Source organism: Anopheles funestus, chromosome 3RL (assembly GCF_943734845.2).
Source record: "Anopheles funestus chromosome 3RL, idAnoFuneDA-416_04, whole genome shotgun sequence".
Classification (NCBI taxonomy): domain Eukaryota; kingdom Metazoa; phylum Arthropoda; class Insecta; order Diptera; family Culicidae; genus Anopheles; species Anopheles funestus.
In genome coordinates, this window is record NC_064599.1 from 2,216,076 (window position 1) to 2,235,666 (window position 19,591).

Here is a 19,591-nt window from a genome sequence, read left to right on the forward strand (position 1 = left end):
ACAGTTTGCAGGGTTACTCCTTCTTAACGAAACTTCTCGTTGAACCAAATGTTTGTCGCCGTGCAAAAAAATTACTGTTTGAAGCGAAAGTTGCCCAAAACGAATCCAAAAGCGTTTTGAGCATCTCGCTGAGTCTAAACAGAAATATTGGACACTTTCCCAGGAGCTATATTAGCTCAATATAATGCATAATGCGTATCGAATTTCGGATCCTTATCCTTAACATTCGTAAATAGATTTCTTCCCGTTTTTTTACCACCTGTCTGTAAATTGTAAAAGGTTATAATATAAAATCATAATAGCACACATGCCTAAACTAACACTAACCCTTGCTCTATCTTTCTACGAATGAACGTGTGTCTACCTCCCAGTCACGGGCTCATAAAAGTTTCTTTTTTGATTTCGGCGTCGATATCGTACGAAATTCGACTCGTCGTGGTGTTTTCTGTGCTTCGGAATCTGACTCCTTCGGCGGCTCCTTCGAAGGAGCAACGGGCAACAGTTCATCCTCCCCATCGGATTCCACCATCAGTACAATGTCTTCCGTATGGTCCGTTTCCATTGGAGAAGGCTGTGACACAGCGTGTTTCTTTGCCGCTTTTTGAGCGATCGGTTTCGGTTGATCGATGGGCCAAGTATCGTTAGCATCTTCCTCAGCAGTTGGTTCGACAGTCGGTTTAGCGTTACCGGTGTCCAATGCTCGCGGATATCTACGCACAGCGATCGGTTTTGGAGAATTCTTTCCCACCGACGAAGACGCTGATACTAGCGCTTGTGTTTGTTGTGGATCGTTCGTTGTGTCCGAAGGTGTTCTCGGGTGTCGTCGCACCGCAATCGGCGTAACTGGTCGGTCTTTCTTCGAAGGACTTTCGAACTTTTCTTCGCTGCTGATAATTTTGTCCTTTTCTATGACAAATTCCACCGCTTGTAAATCCACGTTTTGTACAGTCTTTTCAACAGTTGGCTGCGCCTGAGAAACATCACTTTCGTTCGATTGATTTTCTGACGGCTTTGGCTTTCTTCTAATCGCTATCAATTGGGGTGACTTTTTATTTCCCTGGGCATCACCAATCTCTTTTGGCGAATTCTTTTGCTTCGGCGATGTTGACGTTGATCGTGTGTTTGCATGCTCAATGGTCTCCGATAGCGACGGAGTTGTACTGGGATTGTCAGCAAGCGATGTTTCAGACGATGGCTTTTCGTATATCGTTCCCAGCTCACCTTCGGCGAAGAAAATCAATGAACAGAAGCCATCCGTACTGGACACTATAAGTATTTTTCCATCTGATGACCATGACATGTCCGTAAGCCGGGTGTAATGAATATTGGATATCAGTGCAAATGGGGCGGCCTGCTGCGTGTCGTACAGATAGACAGAACTTTTTGTAGCCACCGCAAACACCATTCTGTACGGGAGCGGTACAAGAGGCGGTTTGGTTTCCGCATGTGGACGATGCTGGAAATACACCGGACAGAAGCGAACAGCTACCGTGTACTGATCAGGTGAAGGAAGCGTAAAACAGGGTCTAAAAAAAACAATAAATGTTATTTGATAAATAATGTCTCATTACGTCACAGGCCAACTTACTGTCGAAGAGAGTTCCGCGTGAAAATGTAGGTCGTGTTCAGTGGCTTTGGAACACCTTCGATTTCGGCAACCCCGGAAGGTGTAACGATCAGATTCCCATCCGGACTGAAGCATAAACGTCTGAAGAATGTCTGCAACGTATCATCGTGGAACAAACGAACGATCTTTTCTCGCAACGGATGCGCCGATGGTACGGGTAGTACGCATTTATTGCATCGCGAAACAACACGCTTCGTTTGCACATCGAATACCCGGAATGTGCGATCCGTGCTAAGCGTGGCCAGGTACTTATTTTGTGGATCCCAGGCAACGCCTTGTACAAAGCCCTTGTGATCTTGAAGAATCGCTTGACTTTTACCACGCTGTACATCCCACACTATCGCCGTATTGTCGACCGAGCCGCTGATAAGAAATTGCGAGTTGGCCGACCAAGACAGATCGTATACATCCTCCATGTGTCCTCGCAGAATCTTCAGCGTTAGCCATGTTTCCTTGTCCTGGTCGTTGGCCGTATCTACAATCGGCGAACGACATACGATGAGAAGGTAATTTCTTTGCCTAATAGTGTGCGAGTTACTCACCAAGAATGTTTAGCGTCTCCATTTCTCCTTTCTGTTTCCAAATGAATATAACACTTTCATCGTCTCCGGAAGCGAGCAGTTCACCTGAAGGAGACCATCGTACCGCATTTACCGCTCGCTGATGTCTTGTCAGATCAGCCGCCAGTTCCAAATTGATCGTCCCACACGTTGGGTTTTGTATCATGTACCAGATCTTGTGACACATTTGAACAATTAGTAATCTATCAAAGAAGCAACACCATTGGCTTCCCTACTCACCAGAACATGCGAATCAGTCCCACCCGATGCCAGCCGATATTGATGGTCACGATCGTTTGCTCCTCTCGGTTGAATATCTACGCTCAACACTGGGTCACGATTGTGCCATGATATTTCTGGGATTTGGCACTTCATTGCTAAACACGTACGGTCGATTGTTTCGCAGAGTAATTCGTAAAAGTAAAATTTGTTTGACCACCTTTCCAACCGATGAAGAAAACAACAAATTGAGCGCGCAAACTTTCCAACTGACAGGCCAGCGACTGTGACAACCGTTTGTCAACAAACAATACATTACCAAGGTTACGACATTAAATTTAGTGGTAAACTTTTTGCATATATGAATCGTTGAAGTAAAAATGTTATTCTATCGGAATGAGTCACAGGTTTTGTTTTTGTTGCGCTGGTCGTTTTTACAATTGGTTGAGAATGTGTTTGACAAATTCAGCAGTTCCTGGAAATTGAGAGAGTTTTTTCACTAGAGGTACAGCGAACCAATCGATGACATTTCAAGGAAAAAAGCATTTTGAGAAAATTTCGGTTATGTTGAAAAAAGGCACGATTAATTATTGCATCCAAATAGGGTAATAGGGAAACAATAGTTTCCGGCAGCTTAGTTCAGGTGTTATGCAAAAAACGAAAAAATACATAAACCATTAAATGAAGTTGGAAGTTGGAGAAAGAAATGAAAAATAAAATAGCTTTAATTACACAGCTTCCGAAAACTGGAGCAATCATCCTAGTTATAATAAATCTTTTTATAAAAATTCTTTACAAAATTGCCTTATCTATCGCAAAAAGGGTGGCCTTTTGTTCAACGAAACATTCCAACCTGCAAATCGTTGTGTCAGTGTAAGCAAAAAGTGCTGATGATCTGACCTGGTCTACCCGTACCGTGAAATAAATATTCGTTGCTGTCAAAGACGAGAACGAAGAAGGAAAAATATCGGCAAACATAGAAAAGCTATTCGTGTTATAAAATTTCAGTAAATCTACGTGTGGGTCAGACCAAAAAAGTGTTGCAATAAACGATATATCAAGGTTGTTTTCGACAGTTCACACGGTTACAGTTCCTCAGCCAAGTTGGATGTAAGTTACATACGGTGTAATCGGAAGGTGATCCGCTGTAGAACAAACCCCACACATATCCGCTTCCCTGATGACCAGAATGGATACTTTTCTGAGTTCCACTGGTGCATCTCTGACTTGAGGCGCTTCCCTCAGATAGGAAGTACATTTCCACGATGACCATGATTTCGTGATGGTTCTCATCAAATCTCGTACCTGTCTAATAGTTTGGTTGCTTTATGTACAGGAAAAAAAATCGTAGTAACCTCGAGTTTACACAGGAGCGTTGTAATGACCAGCGAGAACACATGCAGATCCCTGCCGATACATTGGAACAGTTGGCAAAAGTTTGTATCGGTTTAATTTCGTTGATCACAGCCCGAACAGTGAAAGGTGATTTCAAAGGAAGGAACAAGCAACGAGCGGGTGTGGCGTATGGCGCGTGTATATGTGTGTATGTGTGCATTAGGCAAAATTGCACGGCAAAGGTAGATGAGTAGTGATTCGAATCGGAATGCACTTTTATCCTGATGTACACCAGCTAGATGGCACAGGGCATTTCGATCTCTCTAACCATTACTCGAGGTCTTGATGCTTTACCTTCGTCATATGGTTAGCGTTCAATGAGCCGGAAGAAAGAGTGTGTCTCAGTTCGGTTCATTTGTCAAGCCTATGCGACTTTCTAATGTGGCTATTGCTGTGTCTGAAAACTATACCATAATGGGTTAACGCCTGTTGCCTTCATAGCATACGGCTTGCTGTGTGATCAGTACTCCCTAAAAAGGGATGACTAGGAAACTGGACCTTTGGTGCGTCATTATCATCATCTGATACACTGTCAACATTAAATGGAAAACATCGGATTATCTGATAGTCACGAGAACGTGTTCTCGTCATACTGAGGTGATGAAACAGGGAACGGCACGATTGAAATTGGCCACATCTGAATTGTTCCGCTTTGATCGCTTATCTGGCAGGGATTACACAGACGACATAAGAGAACGATCATCCGACAAGGGTGCATATCGAAGCATTGGAAATGCTTTACCCTAGTGCAATAGTGGAACTTCGGTTTAACGCCTTTTATACTAATGTTCCGATGTGTTCTACTTCTTTTCACAGCCCAACAAAATGGACAGTCCGTGTGAGTCGGAGAGCTCACTCGACGGGGGAGCAATGCTCCCGCCGAGCCCGGTTTCGCGGGAACAGCTGCAAAAGCGAATCGAAAGTCTCACGCAACAAAACAAGTAAGCATAATACCGACTTGTCACCATTGTTCACTTGTATTGCTACCATGCTCACTATCACATTTGCCGTCTCACTTATTCCAGGGTGCTTAAGGTAGAACTAGAAACGTATAAAATTCGTGTTAAAGTAATCCAAGAGGAGAACCGTTCCCTACGTCAAGCGTCAGTTATCATCGTAAGTAAACAAAGCTATAAGCATTAAGTCTTACATCCGCATGCCCCAATGATGGGAGGTGGGGGTGAGGGTGGCAATAAGAAAATAGATTCCGTCTGCAGATGTAATGCATCTATCTTGAGCGCTTTGCTGTCAACCTGCGTCGTGACCATGGGTGTGTGTGCTGTAATTGCAGTGCATTGATTTCCGATCCGATGGGACACAATCAGCGATGTATTGTTTACTGTTTGCATTTCGCTTATCATCCTTACGACCTTCCCGGCCCCACCAACTCATACTTGGTCCTTACTTGTTCTCTTACTCGTTGTAGCAAGCGAAAGCAGAGCAGGAAGAGGAGTACATCTCCAACACGCTACTAAAGAAAATACAAGCGCTGAAAAAGGAAAAGGAAACGCTCGCCCACCATTACGAGCGTGAGGAGGAATGTCTCACGAACGATTTGTCACGCAAGCTGGACCAGCTGCGGCAGGAAAAATGCAAACTTGAGCAAACGCTCGAACAGGAGCAAGAGTGTCTAGTTAACAAGCTGATGCGCAAGATAGAGAAGCTGGAGGCGGAAACGTCTGCGAAGCAGAACCACCTCGAGCAGCTGAGACGCGAAATGGTGGAGCTGGAGAACACGCTCGAACAGGAGCAGGAAGCGCTTGTGAACAAGCTGTGGAAGCGCATGGACAAGCTGGAAGCGGAAAAACGTTCGCTCCAGATTAAACTGGACCAGCCGGTGTCTGATCCAACCAGTCCAAAGTATGCTTTCGTTGCTCGAAGCTCATTTGTTTTGCAATGTTTTTTAAATTATTCTTCTACCCCCACCTTTTGCAGAGAAATAAGCCATCATCGTAACGAAAATGGCAACGACACTGCCACACAGTTGACGGCGCACATCACGAATTTGCGCTCGGAGGTGGACCAGTTGCGCAGCAATCTGGCGGCTGCCGAGAAGGAAAGCAAGGAAAAGACGCAACAGTTTGCGCACGAGGAAAAGTGCATACGCGAGGAAAACAAGCGTTTGCAGCGCAAGCTGCAGCAGGAGGTCGAACGGCGTGAGGCTCTTTCGCGGCATCTGTCCGAGTCGGAATCGTCCCTAGAGTTTGAAGACGAGCGGCTGTTCAATGAGAACGTATCGGCTTTGGCTAGCCAAAGACCCATCAGTCCCGGCGGGCTGACGCGTTGCATTGCGTGCGGTCAGCTGGTGAGCCGACGGGCTAGCGAGCGGTTTATTAAACCGGCTATACCAATTGGACTGAACACATCGGCACCGAACGTGCTATCCTCGCACTCAACCTCCACTGGTGGTGGTGGCGGTAGTGGAAGTCTGTTTCCGCTGCTTGGTGGAGGCGGTGGTAGCGGTGCCAGTACCGGTGGTGTTGGTGCCGGTTCGCTCAACAGTAGCATCGGTTCGTCGAACTCGAACAACACTAGTAGTAATATCTCGTTCACCGGTAATTCGTCCTTCGTGCAACCGGCCAGTCCAATGGATACCTCCATGTGCAAAGATTAAGCACGGTGCGGCTCGACAGAAACCGTGGATAACAACGGTTTTTCACTTTTCCTTTTTGTGGGGGGTAAGTTCCAGAAACGTCTGATAAGGCACTGAAATAAGCTTGGCTTTTTTCATACAATCGATCGATTGCAGTTCGATCGCCAAATCGTACGATTCACAGAAGCAAAAACGAAACAAACCAACAACAAAAAAACGTACAGTGTTTTCATGCTTTCCTTAAAATGTTTCTAAATGTTCGAAACCATCGATATCTTTCGGAATATTCATTTAACAAAAACCAACATAAGCTGCCTATATGCATACAAGTTTTCCAAAGCGGATAAAGATCATTTAGCATTAAAACAAACAATCCACCTCCCAGCGTTTTAGACGCCGTTATGCAGTGCCAATGCATAACTGTTTTCTTATCATTTCCCTACCCCGCGTTTAGCTTTTGGGTGTCCGTACCCTTGTTCGTGTCCGGCGAGGACAAACATTTTGGGCAGAGGCAGTTTGTTGGGAGGAGGTTGGAACATAGAGGATGGGAAATAAAAAAGTTATATTTCGGATACTATTATTATTAGCAAACACTAAGTGAAAAGGCAATTCATTCTGCGTGAAAATGTTCCTCAGCCGCTGTCGAAGCGTCAGCACCTGGTTGTACGGAGTAAGATGTGATTTCGCTACCGACTGGTTGGATGTATGTGAGCCAGAATGCTTGAATCAGATTAGTTAATATCTTAACGGGAAAGCACAGGAATTTTGGCGACGAGTAAAAGAATGTTACGTGACGGCAGGTTATTTCAATAGCAGATGAAATAGGGAAACTTCACTTGGTAGGGCGAATGTAATATACCGCCTGTTCTGCCAGCCAGTCAGTGGATGGTAAATTTCGACGTGATAGTAGTGGCATTGTTTTAAGAAAATTCGTTCTGTTACTAGTTGTCATAAACGTGAAGCGTGAACAAGAATTATCGGAACTTCTCTAACTTCACCGGTGTGTAAGTGTCAATGTTTTGCATGTTCGGAACATTTAAGGATGGGGAATTAAACTTAAAATGCGAGAGATACAACAATAACGAATTTGAGTGGACGAGAGAAAAGAGTGTGTTAAAAAGATACGTGGGAACTGCTGCTATCAGAATAATAGCTAGGACACTAAAACCATAATGCAAAAGTACTTATAGTATAGCAGATATAGTGACGCAAAGATTGCAAGAAGATGAAATACGTTTTGATAGAGTTTTTTTTGTATCTGGGTTTTTTTGCGCTTTCATTTTTATTGCAAACATTACACAATTGAAACAGAATTCAACTGATGCCAGCTCTGGTGGTAAGCAACCCCACCTTTGCTAACTATAGGACGAAGTGGTACCCAAGGAGTTTGTTTCCACCTCAATCAGCACAACGGCTGAAACATAATTAGAGAAACGTGTAAGAAATTACAGCAACGATATCTAACACGGATGTCACATTCATGTCGTTCAATCAACACTATAAAATAGGAACCATTTGACATATTAGTTATCTCTCTACATCCATCCCGTACTCGTAGACTCTCTATCTTTACTACACGATGGCAGTAATGGAGGGACAGACATGGAAATAACAGAACACAAAAAGAACACGAAAAAAACCAACAAACATAATAGGTGCAAGTGCAAATAGTAAAAATGAAGATGAAAACAAACAAAAAAATACACGTCATTATAGATGTTGACACTGTGCACAATCATCATTGAAACATAATCGGAACAATATGTAGAACACAATGAAAAAAAAGAACAAGCTAACAAAGTCAGTTGAATGGTGAAGGAGTTCTACTGTACAAACCGGTATTCTCAATCCAAAAGGCAACCCTTGAAAATCGTAGAAATGCAACAAAAATACAGGCCAGTACAGTATCAGCACATACAATTATGCACACGGAAGCAAGTGAACCGATCGATAGCAAACATATTCGGGACTACATTTCAAAAATCCATCCCACATCCAACACATCCCTTTCTACTCTCACATCAAATGTTGTTGCAGCTGTGTTACGTTAGTGTTGTGTAGTATAGATAACCGAAACGGAAAAGAGATATTGCAGAGCAAGAAAGGGGAGCGATAGAATTCGATTGATGATGTGTGTCTTGTGGCGTTGTTGTGTTAGGGAAAAAAGGGCAAAACTCCAGCACAGATGGAAATTTCACTTTAAACAGTAAGGAAGAACTTTTGCAAAATCGGAAACGGTGGCAAGAACAAACCGAATTGAAATATGAAGTGAAACGAGATGCAAAATAAGGGTAATGTGAGAAGGAGGAATTTACATGCAAAATTCTATTACGGAAATACTAGAATAACATACAACACTATTTACAAATATCTATCGAACGAGACATGTTTAGCTAACACACTTCTTAATGGTTGTTTTTTTTTATATGTAAACGTTCGCACGTGCGTTCGTGAAACGATAGCGCAGCGCACAAAATACTCGCACTCGTGGGCATGTGTTCTGTGCTTTAATACTATTATTATTTTTTCTTGCGAATGATGTATTGAATTTTGAACTTTAATGTTTATCTTTTATCTTGCTTACCAAACCGAGAAAATCCCTGCGTTAGTTCGACTGATACGTTGTTGTTTCCCATTTCTATTGCCTTATTAACTGTAATGTTGTTTTCGCTTAAGTATGAACTTCAAAAACGGGAGAGCTATGGAAACGTGTAAGGATAATCAACAGTTCCCAGGTGTATGAAGAGGTGTAGAAGTCGCTTTCATGTAAACGAGCATATACATCCCAGACAGAGATAGAGAGTGTTCGGCATTGTTTTGGCCATAAATGTGATTCTTGTATGGAAAATTATTAAAATTAAATTTAAAATTATTTGCGCTAAGGGCAGGGGTGGCAATTGTGCGAACGGAAATTAGGGCATACACCAAAAGCGATGCTGCAATGGTTTTACTGACTCTCCGTTCATGGAGAGGAACAGCCTTGAAGGAAAGGACAAGAACGTTGGGAACCGGTAGCAGTAGTATACACAGTTGGGCAGGGTACTGATTTGATTTCGTAACACACGCAACTTCTTTACAAGCAAGCATAGGCCAGGGTTCAGGCGCAAGAGAAGAATTTCTACAATATATTAAGGCAACAGCTTACTGTGTAACCATTCTTATCTTTATTATTACATTATCATTATTATATTACGACATGTATTGACATATTATTTTCAAAAATGCAAAACGAATGCAAAATAAATAATGGTACATAAGGTTGTGTTGTTTCTGTTTTCTAAATACGTTTTACGGCGTTAACCACGGATTTGTATAAAGTATCATCACTTCCTAAGAACCTCCGGCAAGGCAGGGCATCTACAATTTCCTCGGATAAATGTGACTATTTGTTCAACATTACAGCTTCTGCTTTCTTTTATCGAGAGCCACAACAGTTCCTCAAGGACATTCCAACTGACTGTTTGAATTCGAAGCGTTTCAAGCGTTTTGTTTTTAAATCGCTCCAATGGTTGCGAGTAATGAAACACGCACTATAGACAAGTTGACAGCAGCGACAAAAAAGAACAACAACAAACAAAACACGCAAAATCTGCTCCACGAACCTGCGATTGCCAGTCCCAGTCGAAACACTCGCAGAATCACAGCAAAATTAGAAACTTTCATTCAGCCCAGCTCAGATGCTGCAGTCGCAGTGCCGCGGATCGTTGTGGTGTTCCCGGTTTCGGTTTCCCCAATACGGTACATCACCGTTTGTGAATATATAGCACCACGGTTCAATCAATCTCGAACGGTATTTTCATGCTTCACACGAGTTTGCGTGATATTTGTTGTGCAGTTTTAAAATAATCACCAACAAATCTTTAACCCTTATCCTTTTTTAGGGCAGTGCAAGAGCGAAGGAAAGGGAAAGAAAGTGTTGTTTGCCGAACGTAAAAGTTTTGCGGTGCAGATATAACGTGCTTCGAACGAAAATTCCAAAAAAAAACCGTGAACCATACGTAGCGAGTGGTACTGCATTCGTTGGATGCTGCGCGTGGTAATGCGGGTGTGTTTTGATCATTTTTGATTGTCAACAATGGGGTGCTGGTAGTTCAGCATTTCCATTCCGTATTTTCCCATCCACTTAAAACCAACCTTCCGAATAGCGCACGGCAACTGCAACGGAAGTGTGGAAGCGTTACGTGAATACACAAACGCGTGTGCGGAAGAAGAAAAGAAGTGAAATTAACCTACTTCCACGGTGAGGACGTGTGCGTGCATCTGACTGATTGGCATATATGTGGTTCGATGTCATCGCAAAAGTATGCATACGAAATTGGGCAACTGTTGAAGAATCTGAATGCGTCGTCCTACAACATACCGCCGACAGCCGATAGCAGCACCATGCCTGACCAACATAACTCCCACACCGTGCTGAGCTGGACATGTGAAAACGTAAGCGAATGGGCACGGAAGGAGGGTCTATCGCGGCGCATCATCGAGTGGATTGCACGGGAAGACGTCGATGGTCGATGTCTGCTGGCGATTACCGAACAGGATGTGCACGATCTACCGCAACACTGTGCCTCGCAGCTACGGTTCGGTGATATCAAACGGTTCTGGTTTGCCACCAGGCTTCTACAGCGTCAGCATTTGGCCACCACCGGTTCGGTCGGTTTGGCAGGTCTTTGGACGCCGGACTACAGTATGAATGGTAGCGACATTTCTTCCCCTCCCGGCCACCATCCGCTTCATCCGCACAACCATCATCACCACCCGGGCGGGGCCAGTTCTCATGGCGGTATCGGGACGCCACATCATCCTTCCTCATCCAGCTTACACCACCATCCACACCACGCCACGCTACTGTCCAGCATGGGAACAAGCTACGGTTCGGTGGGATATAGCTACAGCGACCTGGAACGCATTTCACCACCAATGTCCATCGACGGTTGTGCCACGTGTATTCAGCCGGAATTTTTCAAAACGATGATAAGTTTAGGTAAGTAGAGGTAGAGGTCGAGAGAGAGAAAGCGTGAGGGAGGGATTGCGGTTCCGGTTGGTCGATAACTGCATTAAATCCAATTGAACGCTACGAAACATGGAACACACAAATACGCAGGAAAACCCCCGGCTCCCTTTTAGGCAATGGGCTGCAATGCGTGCAATTCCCTTTTCGCAAGAAAGAACATGCGAGAACGAACTTAATTGGTAGTGCAATGCACTCCCCGACGTATCCACCCGCTCTGGGAACGATTTTTAATGGGAAAGAAATATGTTCCGATCGAAGAACTCGCAACGTACGATGTATCACGAATGACAATCCCCTCTAGAACGGTGTTTTCTACCCTCCATTCCACCGCGAAAACCCGCCCCTATATTATTAGTCGGACGATTGAAGAGGCCCTAATTCAATTTCCTCTCGGTAGCAAATTGAGTGTCACTCTCGTTCAAATGCTTCTATTTATTCGTGCCAATGAATCTCCAGCGGCCTACTAGGCTAAAAATGCACCAAACTGTCAGGAAATGCAACCGTAGCCAAGAGCGCTGCTTTTAGGAGCTTCACTCCTATTTCTGGACCATCGGTCCGTACGGTGCGAGTCCGTAATTTGAAGCTTTCAAGGTTTCAAAACGATTTTAGACGGATGTTCCGGAAACGGTAGCATGTATTTCTTGTAGCGTAGATTTAAACGAAGAAAATGGAAAAAAAGCTGAGGGCAACAATTTTCGATTAAATAAGATAAGAATAGATATGTAGCTACCGAACGCTGGTCTGGTTGGATATGAGTCATTGATTTTTAGGTTATTTCTTATCTTTCGGCTTATCTGCAGCTGCCCTTCCTGCAAAATACACAAACACACTCGTTGAAACAAGTTTACAAACCAATAATCTCCCACTTTCCGCGTGTACATATTGAGCGAATGTCGGCGAAAATGCGAACGAACCACAAAACATGCGCCAACTTGATGGTGTCGGCTGTTATTTGATCGAAATATTTCGATTGATTCGATGCTCCCTCAAAAACTACCAAAACAAGCAAGCAAGCGCGCGATAATCGGTGGTATCGAAGGCAACGCACGCTTTTTAGTTTGCTGAACTGTTTTTTTATCTATTTGTTTTGTTTTTATTGAATCTATTGCACAACACGCTAACACGGTGTAGCGAAGGCAAATGAATATAAGATGCATAATTTATTGTTTTTACTTAAATGTGCATATTGATTTCGTTCATTAAACCTCCTCACCCCGCGGTTGTTATTGGGTGACGAGGAAAAAAATAATTCATTACCTTGCCTATTTGTTTTGTCGTTATCGTTTTTTTGTGTGCTTATAGCACGCGGGTAATATTTTCATGCGCTAAATTGCATACGCAATCATGTTTGTCCGGCCTGGTGTCAAGTTAAATAAATCACGCTGCTTCTTAATTAAAAAAAAAGCTTTCCATTAACAGGTTATTAAACCCTTTCCTGATTAATGTCTGCAATTACTGGTCACACTTGCGTCAATTCGGCAATTTTTACCCACAAACTGATTGTGTGTGTTCGGTTCTAATTACGGAAGGATTACTTGCGTTCGAATGCGGATTAAGGGAACAATTAACTTATGGTCCGGAATTGATGGTGACGCAGATCGTACCATCATCAAGCTAAATAGATAATTAATAATCTTTCCGAAAAATGCATTTTTAGCGTTAGCGGCCTGGAACAAAACCATTCCTCAGACATCTGGATCGGATCGACCCCCCAAGCGTGCGGCGGGGGTGTTAGCTTCATTATTAATTTACTCACGTTCCCGGTTTGACGGACACCAGGGCCGAACCATCGACGCTAATCGATTCGTAGCAACAGCAACAACAAAACCGATTGTCTTACCAACTTTGCCAAATGACGCGCCGATCGTGCCGACCTTAATTTAATGTTCAAAGACGTCCGTGTTACTTGGCGCGGTTCTAGCGTACGGCATATGGATCTTATTGTGTGCGCGAAGCGTTACTTTTATTTACTTTCCGATACCACCCAACCAGCAAACCGGTGGGATGGATTTAATCGGTTTGTATTTCGTCCTCACTGTTTTATGCCTCGCTCGGTCTTTTGACCACAATTTGATATAGAAAACGCAGAAACGTAGAAACGGCTGCGGTTATACCGCGATTGACGCCAAAATTAATCAATGTTTATCAGCAGCACAGATTGTTTTGAGACGTTGTGTGATTGTTGACCGATCCGTTCGAGGTATGCAATTGTTGGGTTGTAAACAAATCGCCTGCGCCAGTGAATGTCGCTGATGGCGCATTATAGCACAGGCAGATTTGATGCACGAACACAAATAGAGCGAAGCGCGAAAGTGCAAAAGGGAAATCCATCGCCGGGTGCTTATACGTCCCGCACACAAGTCTCAAGTACTCAAGTTCACAGTAAGGAAACGTTTCTTCTCGTCCCCTATCGTTCGATCCACTCGATGTAGGAGATTGTGTTCAAAGTCCAAGCACAGCATAGAATCGGAACAACAACACTCTTTGTTCGGGACTGGCACTGGAGATGCCTCACACTGCCTCACACACTTGCCGATGACTAATTCCCTTCACGAAGCGTGAAGAAAGCATGGTTAGTAGGTGGACGATAAGAAAATGATGCGAGCGGTGCTCGTTTCAGTGCTCTTTGACGTAGGTGTCCTTAAGGCCAAGCAACGCCAAACACCTGTGGCCGAGAATGGCCAGATTAGGTTTCCGATTATTCACGCGTACATGGAATGGTCATGGTCGTTGCGCTGGGAGATGTGTTTTTTTTTTATCTCAACCGCGGATTAGGGATTTCTTTGTTTGACGCTGTACAAGAAGGAAGTGATAAGAAGGTTTTAGCCGTTTGATGTCTTTGTCCTACTCACACAACACACATAGATTTCTTGTAACAATTTAGCTCAAAAAGTAGTGTGAGAAAAAAATGATTTAAGATATCATTTCGAGGCGGTTTGTAAGCGACGTTTTACGTATGCAATATGTAACGAATGTTAATGATAATATTTCTAGGAAAAAAGATAATGTTAACATACGTTTTTTATTCTCCAAAACTGTCCATTTCTTTTGAATTTCGCGTTTGCTTTCGATGGTCGTTCGTCCGCAACACTTATCACTGCCCATAAAAGCTTTTTTTTTGTGGTCCCGCTACGAATTGGACACATTGCATAAGTTAAGCTTTGGATGAGGTTGCTTCTGTTGGATGACGGTATAAAAATATTCGTTGTGTAAAACACGAAACATGGGTTGAAACAATTCGCTTCACGTATGATGGAAACGTAAGAGAGTAAAATTTAAAGAAAGCAAAAAAAAATCTGCATCATAAACTGTGCCACGGTGTGTATGTTGGTGGCCATCTCGGTTCCACACCTTCGCTCCGTCCAATTGCACCCGCAATTCTCACACACAATATGAAATTAAAAAGCTCCAACAATCTTTTACCCACTTTCACCCGTATGATGACGTACAACGGTGGGCGCAAGAGATGAAACTTTTGTCCAACCACCAGCCTTTGTGTTAATTTTGTTGGTTCTCTTTCTTCGCCTTACACAGGTTACGCCTTTCTAGTTACCTGGATCACCGCATTCGTCATGGTGGTGGTACACGAACGTGTGCCGGACATGAAAAAGTATCCACCCTTGCCGGACATCTTCCTCGACAACGTGCCGCACATACCGTGGGCTTTCCACATGTGTGAGGTAACCGGCACGATACTGTTCTGCATCTGGATGTGCGTTCTGGTGGTGCACAAGCATCGGTAAGTGTAGCAACCTTGGCCCGTTTTTTTTTCTAGCTACGGATGACCTTATCCAATGCTCCAATGCAAAACGCATTTGATGATGAATGTTTGGCTTCCGCATCTTCCCACAGCATGGTGTTGCTGCGCCGCTTCTTTGCCCTGGCCGGGACCGTGTTTCTGCTCCGCTGTGTTACGATGCTAATTACGTCGCTGAGTGTGCCGGGAACCCATCTGGAATGTACACCGCATGATCACAAATTCGACGATAGCAAGTAAGTGGCCTGGGGGAAAAGCTATTTCTATCCTTCAATTAAATGTCCTGGGTTTTTATGACACTTGTTTAGAGTGACAGATAGAGTTTATTTTTTCCTTCTTTCTCCAGCTTTTGCAAGGTGAAATTGATTCTTTGCAGCATTATGAATTTGTCAGTGAAAGAGGCTTTGGTGCAGAATCAATTTCATCGTCTATTAATTAGAAAGAATTCCTTATGAAAATAAATATAATCCTGTTCAACTTCAGAAAAGAACCATGAAATGGCTTCAACTATTACCACTTAAATCTCTAATTTATTAATTCAATTTGTTTCAATTCATTCGCAGCGTGCGTATAACCGAAATGATCTACCTACGAATCAGTCGTGCCTATACAATCTGGAGTGGACTCGGCATGTCCATACAGGGTGTCCGTACTTGCGGTGACTACATGTTCAGTGGGCACACCGTTGCACTGACGTTGCTTAACTTCTTCATTACCGAATGTATGTGCGGGCGTCCTCGCATCGATCCTCGCATCGCCAACAAATTGTGCGTTCTAATTCGTTCGATTTTGTTAATTCTTTTCCAACACCAAAAATAGATACCCCCCGGAACCTGTACTTCCTGCATACGCTCACCTGGCTGTTGAACATGTTTGGAATATTTTTCATACTGGCCGCCCACGAACATTACTCCATTGACGTGTTCGTTGCGTTCTACATAACGTCGCGACTATTTCTGTACTATCACACGCTAGCGAACAACCAGGTGAGTGTAGAATAGTGGGCCTTGTGTTCTGCCCTGCCTAATGCTGACCCGTGTACCTTTCTCGATTGTTTGCTGCCAGGCCCTTATGTCACACGATTCCAACCGTACACGCATATGGTTTCCGATGTTTAGCTACTTCGAAAGCTCCGTCGACGGTATCATCCCGAACGAGTACGACACGGTGTACGGTGTGCTGTACAAGATGTTTGCCTGCGTGCTGTACGTCAAGGATGTATGTATGCTCACTGCACGCCGGTTCTGGATCACCAACATCGATGGGCCGGCGGGTATGCTAAAGACGAAGGTACTACTACAACATCTGCACCAGAAGCAAGGTCAATCTCAAGCGGCGACACCGACGAATCAAGCGTCAACAAAGGAGGATCTATTAGCGCCATCCTCAAACACGGAAGAGCAGGCGGAAGCCACACGGCCACTCAATGCTCAACAAGGACTGATTTCGAACAATCTCGAACACAACGCAACCACTGTGCACAATCGCACACCGGAGAGAAAACCTGTCAAGTGTAACAATATCACTGCGGAGTATGACGTCGCCAGCCTGAAGCGTAAGTCGTTTGGCCACATTAATGCGACCCTTCCAAAAACCGCTAACGAAACGGTACAGTTGAATAACAATAACAACAGCAGCAGCAACAACAACAACAATAACAACAATCATCTTCCTCTCGACGGACCAAAGGACAACACCAAGAAGGAACTCTAGTGTGTACTGTGTAACTGTTAGGATTGGGGCAAATTGCCGTTTAGATCGTTCCCCAAAATGGAAACATTTTTAACCAACTCTAGAGGCTTTTGAAGCGGAACGATTCTACACGGCAAAGGCTTCCGTAGTTTACTACATTTAATTTAACGCTACTACTACTATTAAATTTCGCTAAAGCCACGTTCGTTTGGGGTTACTTAGTACGTAATGTTACACACCTATTGTTCTCCGTTATCTCCGAGAGGGTACAATTAAGCTGTTGGTTAAATTTTGGGAAAGGTAACGAGTAGGAGCGTTAGCAGTTGTTAACTGTTTAGGTGGCAGATGAGGAAACGAAACCAATTCGGATTTTCGTACAACGATCAAAAGCAAAACCACCGTATATATGTATGTACCTTCGGGTAATTTGTTGAACGGAAGACAAACTTTGTGATATTGTTTTTAAAAGTAATGCTCTCAGCTATTGCCGTTTGTTTGCACGTTGTGTTTTGATCGTTTTGTCTCGCGTTCGCGTTTTATCCTCCTTAGTTAGTCGGGATCCTCATTTCCAATCGTCGTTCTATTTATTGTCATTCCTCTTCGCAACGGGGCGAGTTGGGTTAAGTGTGGCAGGTTTTAGGATTGTAAGTGTTGTACTGTAACTTGCGTCCTTCAGTGGTTAAGTTATAGCGATTATGCGATAGGTGTAAGTTGAAGCACCCCGCCAAAAAAAAACACGATGAAACAATACGAAACTCTACCTTGGAAATACGTTGACAAACACACATAACTTAAGAACTTCCCACAAGTCCAGCCGTGCGTAGCATTATCTCGAGCATAAACAGTGGGGAAATAATACCGGTAATACTAGTCGAAAAAAGTCTTACAGTGCGAATTAGGTATATAGTAAAAAAAACAAACAACAGAACAGTATAATTATTGCTGCTTTTCTTAGACCCCTTTGGGCAATGTTATGATAAGAACCTATTCCGTCTCACCTTTCTTCAGCCTCTGCACAACCAATTGATTATCGGTATTGTGATCTATATGAGGAACGCTCTATAGGCTTTAGTAAAGAATAACAAATACACTACGTTTAACACACTCGATACATCCATATTTGGATACAGTGCTGCGATTGCCAAAATTCTAGCGAAAATCTAACACTCAACCAATGTACTTTTGCAAACGTAAAGCAAATCACATTTATTCGTTCGTTCTTCGCCCTTTTTAAAGATTTGCTTTCTGTACTATAGTACGATTTTCATAATTCGTTACAAACAAATGAATCAATAAAAAAACGCACATACAACTCAACTCAAAAGCAATAGAAGCTTCTAATAGCACTTGAATCAGGAATAGTGTAGATTTTTATAAATACTCCATCTTCGTATCTGGTACGATGTCTGTGGATGGGAAGGAAATTAGCAAGTAGATTTTGCAACGAACCCGATTGAAGAGAAATATAAATGCTTCAGATACTTGATTGGATTGAAGAACATCTCAACCATTTACTGCTGCGTTATTGTTGACGAATGTAGCTGTACATTCGTCCTCCGCGCCATCCGAAGGTACATTTTTGTTTTACTTTTAAGTAGCATCGATAGCAAGATAAGTAGCATCGAGCACGAGCTGCAGTTGACCAATCATGTTCGTGATGCTCTAGAACTTCCACATTCCAATCATCAACTGATTTCGGCTCTGATTTCAACTTCTCTCCCCAATTATGCACGCGATCTTCATCTACGCACCAGTCAGTTTCATATTCACGAGGGAATGGTTTTGTATCTTCCACACGATCACACTCTGTTGACCAATCATTCTCGGCATGCTCTAGAATTTCTACATTCCAATCATCGGCTGTTACCGGTTTCGAATTCAATTTCTCTCCCCAATTGTGCATCTTCATCTACATTATTTGCGTTTCAGTCCGTTTCAGTGTCTAGTATCTGCAGTTCGTCCCATCCCAAGCTACTTTATATACGTTATTCTTACCCCGTCACTACATTCTTAGCAATTGTCGCGTTTGCGAATTCAATTCGCATTAAAATTCATCAATTTATAAATTTTGCTAAATTTCCCAAAAAAAAGCTTAGGCTATAAGGAGGCTATTATTTGAGTAAACAGAAACTTATTTCAATCAATTTGCATAAAAATAATGCATACTAAAACAAAAGCTAAGGCTATAGCCCTAGGAAATTTTCAAATTTTTAGACTATTGTTTATTTTTTATTCTTTTTTTCATGGAACTTGATACCTCGAATAAATTCTGGCACAGACATCTGAGGGCATGGCCGTCCAAAAAGAAAATGTAGCCATTGATGCCATCTAGCGACCACAGGCAAAGATTGGCGATCGGTTGGATACCGACCGAGTTATAGACAAAAATTGGTGCAAAAATGAGCCTTGGAGATTGGAAGATTTTTTTGATTTTTTAAATTTTTTGTATGCTTTTTTTAATTTAAAGCATTATTTGAGTGAAAAGAAACTTCTTGTAACAATTTCGCATGAAAATAAAACGATTTTTTAAATTTTGCTAATTTGCTCAAAAAATGGCAAGGGGTACCCCTTATGAAATTTTCGAGTTGAAAATATTTTTTTTTATTTTTTTGTTATTTTTTATTCTTTTCTTCTTTTAAAACATTATTTAAGTGAAAAGAAACTTATTGCAACTAATTCGCATTAAAATATATCAATTTTTTACATTTTGTTAAATTACTCAAAAAATGGTATGGAA

The 19,591-nt window shown here is 42.8% G+C and overlaps 4 protein-coding genes across 7 annotated transcripts in view; 2 read left to right on the plus strand and 2 right to left on the minus strand.

Moving 5' to 3' along the window:
- The window catches only part of LOC125771157 (protein yellow-like), a 486,298-nt gene that overhangs the window by 75,822 nt on the left and 390,885 nt on the right, over positions 1-19,591 (minus strand). The window lies entirely within an intron of this gene.
- LOC125771145 (chromatin assembly factor 1 subunit B) lies at positions 34-3,075 on the minus strand. Its single transcript, XM_049441519.1, has 4 exons — positions 2,428-3,075; positions 2,170-2,362; positions 1,589-2,102; positions 34-1,526 (listed from the first exon to the last, which is right to left on the minus strand). Exons 1-4 carry the CDS (start codon positions 2,560-2,562, stop codon positions 380-382), a joined length of 1,989 nt encoding a protein of 662 aa, XP_049297476.1. The 5' UTR covers positions 2,563-3,075; the 3' UTR covers positions 34-379.
- On the plus strand, positions 3,292-9,651 carry LOC125771161 (coiled-coil domain-containing protein 6). Its single transcript, XM_049441550.1, has 5 exons — positions 3,292-3,516; positions 4,618-4,742; positions 4,827-4,917; positions 5,228-5,661; positions 5,737-9,651. The coding sequence occupies exons 2-5, from the start codon at positions 4,627-4,629 to the stop codon at positions 6,413-6,415; spliced, it is 1,320 nt and encodes a 439-aa protein (XP_049297507.1). The 5' UTR covers positions 3,292-3,516; positions 4,618-4,626; the 3' UTR covers positions 6,416-9,651.
- LOC125771144 (ceramide phosphoethanolamine synthase-like) lies at positions 9,958-18,361 on the plus strand. The gene is made up of 6 exons (XM_049441518.1): positions 9,958-11,375; positions 14,940-15,144; positions 15,258-15,398; positions 15,726-15,883; positions 15,982-16,148; positions 16,228-18,361. Exons 1-6 carry the CDS (start codon positions 10,682-10,684, stop codon positions 16,873-16,875), a joined length of 2,013 nt encoding a protein of 670 aa, XP_049297475.1. The 5' UTR covers positions 9,958-10,681; the 3' UTR covers positions 16,876-18,361.